The sequence below is a fragment of the Apium graveolens genome, chromosome 10 (assembly GCF_009905375.1).
Source record: "Apium graveolens cultivar Ventura chromosome 10, ASM990537v1, whole genome shotgun sequence".
NCBI classification, from domain to species: Eukaryota; Viridiplantae; Streptophyta; class Magnoliopsida; order Apiales; family Apiaceae; genus Apium; species Apium graveolens.
This window is the reverse complement of record NC_133656.1, coordinates 227,403,606-227,411,937: the sequence shown is the minus strand read 5'-3', so window position 1 is coordinate 227,411,937 and position 8,332 is coordinate 227,403,606. Positions and strand designations below refer to the sequence as shown.

General features: G+C 35.1%; 2 protein-coding genes across 2 annotated transcripts; one reads left to right on the top strand and one right to left on the bottom strand.

The window, feature by feature from the left end:
• Positions 1 to 993: 993 nt before the first annotated feature.
• Positions 994 to 2,596, bottom strand: LOC141692504 (protein RGF1 INDUCIBLE TRANSCRIPTION FACTOR 1-like). The gene is made up of 4 exons (XM_074497370.1): positions 2,431 to 2,596; positions 2,150 to 2,338; positions 1,658 to 1,873; positions 994 to 1,369 (listed from the first exon to the last, which is right to left on the bottom strand). Exons 1-4 carry the CDS (start codon positions 2,449 to 2,451, stop codon positions 1,130 to 1,132), a joined length of 666 nt encoding a protein of 221 aa, XP_074353471.1. The 5' UTR covers positions 2,452 to 2,596; the 3' UTR covers positions 994 to 1,129.
• A 3,364-nt stretch (positions 2,597 to 5,960) lies between these two features.
• On the top strand, positions 5,961 to 6,602 carry LOC141691922 (uncharacterized). The gene has a single exon (XM_074496672.1). The coding sequence runs from the start codon at positions 5,961 to 5,963 to the stop codon at positions 6,600 to 6,602; it is 642 nt and encodes a 213-aa protein (XP_074352773.1).
• Positions 6,603 to 8,332: the final 1,730 nt, after the last annotated feature.

Below are 8,332 nucleotides of genomic sequence, written 5' to 3'. Positions count from 1 at the left end.
ATTCATCTTCTTGCCCCAATTTAATTCCAATTGACCCGTATTTGACCGGAGATGATCCAATACCAAATTTTGGCTATAACACCCCATACCCTCATTATTGTTTTTTTATTCTTTATAAAAATATTTCATTTCATATATTGTGGTTGAACAAGCACTTAAAACACATAATGTTATGTGATAATTACTCCAAGTCCAACATATACATATTCCAGAAAAACTTGACTGCCTTCAGTTTCACAAAATTTAACCAGCAAGGCATTTATCACAGAGCTGATAGGTAAATTTGCTTAAACATAATCAAACTCATCTTCAACTTACAACTCGTCATCAAACTCTAAAAGGCTCGCAGTCAACTCATTAAACTGATTAAAACGCCGTTAAGATAGTAACGGAATGGATGGAAAACTGACTTGGCCATTGCTAATTGTGACAAACAGTTTGCCAAATGTAACCCTGAGTCCCAAACAAGCTTAGAGATGTCCTCTTGGCTTATTTTAAGGCAAAAGTTTCCAGGGTAACTAAGGCTTCAGTAATGAAGTGGATCAGTAACAAGAAGTCGAGAACTCGAGAATTGGGAGAGAGCAAGTATATAAAAGTTTTCGCCAAAATAAATAAACATGCAAAGTAGTTTAAATATGCATCATTTGATTTATTTATTTTACAAGTTACACAAAGGAGTATCATCACTTTGTATCTCCCTATTCATCCATCACTAGTTAAACATATTTACAGTTTTGAGGCCCCTCCTGCATACCACAGTCTTTACATTACAATCCTAAACACTCAAGCAGTCCATATCAAACTCTATTACAATCTCTCCAATCATTTGAATGGAGTATAACTTACTACATTCAAACGGTTTGTAACTTTTACTTTTTTGTATACACAAACTTGACCTGGAATTCCAACACCCGGCCTCCATGGACAAAAGCTCAGCGTGTTGTGCTTTCTTTCTTGCTTCGAAAAAGAAAGTGTCTTCTTTCCTCTCCTTTGCTATAAGAAACTAGAAAGTAAAGGGTACCTGTAAATGTATATATCATGCTACAACACTTAGGACATTATAGTAATTCTTGGTGGTTTCGAAGTGGATCGATTCCATTCCAACCCCACTAACCATTTTTTTTTGTCATCAACAATATTCCAAGATTAGGCTTCCCCCCATTGGAGATCTATGTGGAATTCCCTTCCTCCTCTTTGCACTCCGGTAAATTCCGGCCATCTGAGGTGGTGTCGATGGCGTAAATCCTCGAAATATCCTTTTGACGCCTTCATTTCCAATATCAATCATTGATTCTTCTTCCGAGTAGTCTGATCCACCCATCTCCATGGACATTTTCTTCTTTCGGAAGTCCTTAGGTGTTCCAACAATCTGATCAAGATTATCAAACAAAATAAAGAACAATTAATCATCATCCGAAACATTGCATATGAACAGTTTCTGATATTTAAATACCAAGTAACTAATGTCCCAATGCTACAATGAGCTTGAGTTGACTTAGCTCACAGACTAATAGTCAAATAGTATAACGTGATGAGACACAATTTTGATCTAGTTTTGCTCTAACTTCCTATCTTTACATAAACCAAAACTCAATTTTGAAGATCACTTCTCTTGAACAAAGACATACGCAATGTAAAATATTACTTGTTCACATACCTTGCAGCCAATGGAGCAGAAGGAGAATGAATCGAGAAGGCTGCGATCACAAACAAGGCAAGTGTTGGTGACACCTTTACCAGGCCTAGGCTGAGGCCTCTCATTCAAGAACACAATTTTGGCACTATTGATCACATAAGTCTGAATCCCTGTAATCTCCAAGTACTTCTGAATCTCGGAAACTCTGATCACATCATGGTATGATGATCTCCTTATCTACAAATCATCAATTCATCACAATTAAACATCACTTGACTTGCAAAGAACCATCAATTAAATAAAAACAAAGTCTTTGCAATTCTTCTATATGAAAACCAAATTTGACAAATACCCTTTTCATTGATACAATCAAGAATACTTATACAATCAAGACTCAGAGATTACAAAAAGAAAAAAAAAAGACAACTTTTTATACAATCAAGAGCCCAATTTGCTATTTTTTATACAATCAAGAACTCATAAATAACAAAAAGATAAAAACTTTAATGGTACCTGAATGGCTCTATGATCCTTATGAGAAGAGAGACAAATAGAACAAAGAGCTCCATTGATGCAATCCAAGCAATACATATTACATTCACTCTTGTGAGCACTTGGGTGATTCTTGCATTGACCAAAAAATCTCGTACCAAGAAGTGGTTTAAGCCATGGTGGCCACTTGCTATCATCCTCCTTCACACCCTACACACAAAGAATTTATAAAACAATCAAATTCACAAAATATCAAACACTTTGCTATACACAAAACTCATAAAAATGTAATTTTTACATACATTTTGATTGCCAAGAATCATTTTTGGGAATATGGGTATTGATCAACTCAAAAAAGGGTAGTTGATTATGTGAACAAAGTTGAGAAAAAAGTTTGAAATTATTTTTTTGATGGAGAGAGAGAGAGGGAGAGAGAGAGAGATAGAAAGAAAAGAAAGGTGGGATGTTTAGTTTAAGCTTTGTAGTGGTGGGTGGTTTTGGTTTGCGTTGGTTTTTGTTAAGAAAAGTCTATCACCGAACCAAAATCCGAACCTAATTCCGAACCCAAATCCGAACCTAAAGCCTCACAAGATATTGAGAGAGATAGCGTTTATTTCAATGCACTATGACGTCTGGTTTCTACTATCTTCACTTGCCCCTTTTTTATTTTATTTAATTAATTTTTTTGTCAGCACATCTTATCTTAAAACATTGGTTACATCATGGTTTTATAATTTAACACAAAATATATTAGTTAAGTAAAATCAATTTCTTTCTTTATAATCAATATATGTATGTCCAAAAATTACTCTCTCCGTCCAAACCAATTTTTTACGTTTGGTTTGGGTACGGAGGTCAAGAAATATGTATAAAGTAGTGAAAAAAAGAAAAAAAAAAGTGGGTTAAGTGATGAGACTCATTAATTTTTAATATATAAAAGGGAGATAGTTGAGTAAAAATAGTGTGAAAATGAAGGAAAAGTGGGAAAGTAGTGGAAAATGTAAAAAATTGGATGGGACATCCGAAAAAAAAAATTGTAAAGAAATGATTGACACAAAGAAAGTATGTATTTGCTTATGAGTGATCAGTGATTCGTTTTAGCTCTGATTATAGATAAAATTGAAATCAAAGCAGTTTTAAATTTTTTAAACCAACCCGGCACACAACACATTACACATCTAATTCGGATAACGCGGTGCCATTTTAGATGGTTTGATTTAATAAATTAATTAATTTGTAATCTGTCAAAAGATAAATTTGAAGAAAATAAAGAAATAAGTGTAAGCTCACTATTTTATAAATAAAATGTTAGTGGAATTAAGAAAACGTTTCTCACACTAAATAACACAATAATGTAGAAGGCAGGAAAATTTGAGGTTTTCTAAGTTGCTTCTTCCTAATGTCTGCGCCCCTTTTCAGTCTTTGCGAGTCTTCTTCTTATTAAAATTACATTTTCCATGCATTTCTCGTTATTTTTATCCAATTAATTGTCAATAATCATTGTCAATTATCAAATAAATCGTGTTTTGCATTTTAAATACGTTTGAATATTAAGCTCATTTTGCATAGAATATACAACATAGTGTGACTCAATCTAGTATCACTACTTCATCAAAGCACTTTAGAAAAAGAATATATTAGTAATTTTATAATTTATGACTTTCCCCATTTCAAAATACTTTTCAGAATTTGGGCTCATATTTTTAAATACACCGTTCATATATTTTTATAACTTATTTTTAAAATTTCATTTTTTAACAAAAGTTTGAAATATCAACTTTTAATTCAGGAATAAAAAAAATATGCAGGAAGTCAAAGTAAACTTTAAAATATGCAGAAAGTCATAGTTTTTTGTTGTCTCCGGTTTTGATTCTTACAATTCGAAAGGGGCGTCTAATATTTTTTGTACTTTAACCTCCGGATACCATCTATAATTAACTCATTTTTCTATGTTTTAATTTCAGACATTGAGATTTTATTGTCTAATCATCTGATAAACTTGATAAGCTCACTTCTTTTCAGATATTGTACTCGATACATTTCATACGTAAATTAATAATTTTTCCTAAAAAAATAAAATGAGAATATAATATAAATTTAAAAAGTTAAGTAATTAAGGTAAACTCAAAGTTCATAATAAAATACAAGGTAACAACTGTGTTCGGGGCCGAAAAACGAGTAATGATTAAATAATCAGCAAAATCTAAATAATTCTATTTTATTAAAATAAAATTAATAAAAATGACGTGTATGCTACCACGTGTAAAGTTGTTTTTGGTTGTAACGACTATGTTTGTTTCAGAAGTCGGTCTAGCCGTGTTTGAAACTTCCGTGCCTCCTTGCATTTTCCAAGAGCTTTCTTTCTTCAGGACATCCATCAAATTTTTCCTCCCCTTTTTTAGTAATGGGGAGTCCTATTCTTGCAACACTTCAACAAATTTAAATTTAAAATATATAAGGGGTCGTTTAGTTCGTGAAGTGTTATGAGGTTGAAATGAGAGATCGGATTAAAGTGGTATAGGTTTGAGATAACATTCTTGATATCACGTGTTTGGTTGAGTGATTAAATGAATAAATTTAATTATAATAAATAAAATTTGAATTTTATATTGTTCTGATTTATCGATTTATTTTTATATTATATATTTACATAGAATTATATACAAAATGAAAAATATATTTGATTACCCGTGCCCATGTTTCATACCCAACTCGCCACTAGGATATTAAAAACTTGAGATATGGGTTTGGAGTATTGAATTTCAGAACCAAAACATGAGGAATGAGTTTGGAATGAACAAAACCCATACCTGATATCTGACCAAAACACATACCCGATATCTGAAGAACCTGAACCAAACGACCCCTAAGTAGTATCAAATTAATGACATTATTATGTAGAATGCAAAAACGGATGTGCACAAGTGTAACCAAATCAAATTGTTAGTGAGTCACCCGAATTCAGATCATTAAAAAATTTTATTTGACTCAGAAATAATCTAGTCAAGTTCGAGCTCGAGTTCTTTAACCGAGTCGAGCTCGAACTCGAATTTTTTAAATTATTGAGCTCGTAAGGTTCGCGAGTATTATTGAACCTCTATTACTTTTAACTTTTTTTATAAATATATTTACTATTTCTTAGATATTATTTACTCCCCATGTACCTTAATACATTACCCATATTGTGAATGACACATGTTTTAAGAAACAATCATTGAGTGCTAATTAAAAAATGCAAGTGGCTTAAACAATTGTTTTACATGAAAAAATTCAAAAAACACTGGGAAACATCAACAAATATTCCCGCCTAATCAAGAAAGCAAGTGGCTAAGACAAATATTTTACATAAACCGGAGAGATTACAAGTGCTAACAACCAATCAGATTACAGCATTATATGCACACAGATTACAATCAAAATTTACAAGTATAAATTGGAAAAGAAACATCAGATTGCATCATTGCTTTACTCCCCCCCCCCCCTCTGTTCATAAATGAGTTATGCTTTCCCTTTTAATTTGAATGAACCAGCAGAAGAAGACACAGAAGAACTGGAAAATCATCATCACGGAAGGAGGGCAAAGCTCAGCTGTGATTCACGGATGCAAGTAGTATTGTGGCTTCTGAACAACCAGACAGAGGAGAAACTGAAGTATGGTGCAGTTCAAAAAGTGGCAAATCTATTCAATGTATCAAGGAGAACAATCAACACAATATGAAGCATTGCAAGGAGGCAAAAGGCAGCAAGTGAGCCATACAACATGTCAACAAAGGGTCATAACTCAGGGAGAAAAAGAATACAAGTGCAACCTAATGCAATAACTGAGATAAACATGGGGGACATAGCATGCATAAGAGAATTGGCAATACAACTGAAAGTATCTTCAACTACAGCAAACAGAATGATAAAGAGGGAACTCATTAAACCTCACACAAACCCTTTACATCCTGCTTTGAAAGAGGCAAATATATTTCAAAGGGTTGAATGGGTTCTAAATTTGCTAATGGGAGACACACCAACAACAAAGAGACAATATTATCCCATGTACAACTTCATACACATTGATGATAAGTGGTTTTATCTAAGCAAAAAATCACAGAGGGTGTACCTGGAAAGAAATAAAAAAGGCAAATACAGGGCAGCCAAGTCAAGCAAATTCATACCTAAAGTTATGTTCACAGCAACTGTAGCAAGACCAAGATTTAATGCAGAAAATGAGTGTACCTTTGATGGGAAGATAAACATCTTCCCATTCACTTACCAAGAACCAGCCAAGAGGGCATCCAAATACAGAGTAAAGGGGACAGTTATCACCAAGATAGTTGAATCAGTGGGGAAAAAGGAAACAATGAACATATTAATCAATGTTATTATACCAACAAACATGCAGAAATGGCCAGCAAGTGAAGGTCATAAAACTATATACATACAGCAAGACAACGCAAGGACACACATATGCCACGAAGACCCATAGTGGCAACAAGTTTATCAACAAGGGGACTTTACATTCATTCTGGTGCAACAACCTCCAAACAGTCTAGATTTAAATATTCTGGACTTGGTTTTTTTAGAAACATTCAATCTTTAATGCACAAGAAAATGACAAAAGATGTCGATGATATTGAAGGGTTTTTAGCACATAAACGCAGCGAAAACGTAAATTTAAATCTTAAAAAAAAACCGAAACCCTCTGCAGGATCCATGCGAAAAATAATATTTAATTCGTAGTTCAGTATGTTTACCTTAAGAAGCTTTACGTTAATGGAAAGATGGAGGTCTTTAGTGGCGACCCAAAAACGATGAACGGAGATCCTTAGCAGCTGCTCCTCAAGTGTGAAGTACTTTGTTTCTTTTATGAACCGGGCTGCCATAGAGTACGCAGCGGCCAGGCTTTGTGGCTCTTTGTTTATCAACTCTACAATGTACCTCTCATTGTGTTCAGGATCCATGTTCCTTCGAAATATGCTTAGAGCCTCCCTCTCATCAAGATTCGAGACTTTGTTGATGGCTTCCTGGAATCTCCGCATATAAGTTGAGAGTGTTTCATTATCATACTGGCGGATTGTTTCCAGGTGACACATGTGCATTTCATGTGTCTTATTGGCTCTGAATCTTCTAAGGAAGGCTCCTCTGAATTCCTTCCAGGAGTGAATGCTTCTTGATGGGATCCTGCTGAACCATCTTTGAGCCCCCCTTTGAGGGTCGAGGCGAAGAATCTGGAATTGGTTAAGTCGTTGTAATAATATATATGAGCTATCTGTTCGAAGTAGTTGAGGTGCTCTTCCGGATCCCCCAATCCATCGAAAGAGTTGAAGTTGTAATGCTTGAGATTTTTCTGTCGAGGGATGGCTTCTAGGGAGTGACTGAAAGGCGTGAGGGTCTCCCCAATTTCCAACCCGGAATCTTTTTCCATTTTTCTGTGGAGTTCATAAATCATGTCTTTAAGATCCTTCTGCCCCTCCTCTTCGTCGTCAGAAATGAGCTCGGGGGTAGGGTCCCTCCGAGTTCTTTTGCCTTTGGTTTTAGTCAGGAGCCTTTCCTCCTCCAACTACATTCTTTTCTGAATTTTTTGCTCAAGCTTTGCCTCTTCTTCTTTTCTTATTTGTTCTCTTATTTCTTCCAACTTTTTCTTTCTGGTTGCTTCTGTCTCCTTCTTACTGGGCTCTTTTTGATTCTTTTTTGCCTTAGTTCCGATTCGGTCGAAGACAGATCTCCTGGATTGCTGAGAATCCCCGGACTCTTCTTGCTCATCATCTTGTTCATATTCTACCTGAGCCTGGGCTTGTTCGTCGCTGTAGAGCCTGATTGCTTCAGCAAGTTCATGGCTTATTAAGTTAGCCATATGCTCCTCTGCAACTGGAACATTGGTGTACTTATACTGATTGAACTCTATGAAATTTCTGGCATCCCGGGGTGTTACTAGTCTTTCCAAGACCGGGGTGTGTTGTGTCAATGGTTGCTCCTGAAGGGTCTCTCGATCTCCCCCAGGTTCATGAGCCTGAGAGTGGTCCTGATCCTGGACCTGGGTACTGGCGGAGGGCCTACCAACTATACTTTTCCCTGGTCTTGCCATTACCACAATTGTACAAACAACTGACCAAGATTTGAGGCTAAAGATGTGGATCTAAGGTTGCTTTTTTGAAGATTACAAAAAATTTCCAGAATAACAGCAAACAAACTTTTTGGGCTTTGCTAACAATAATA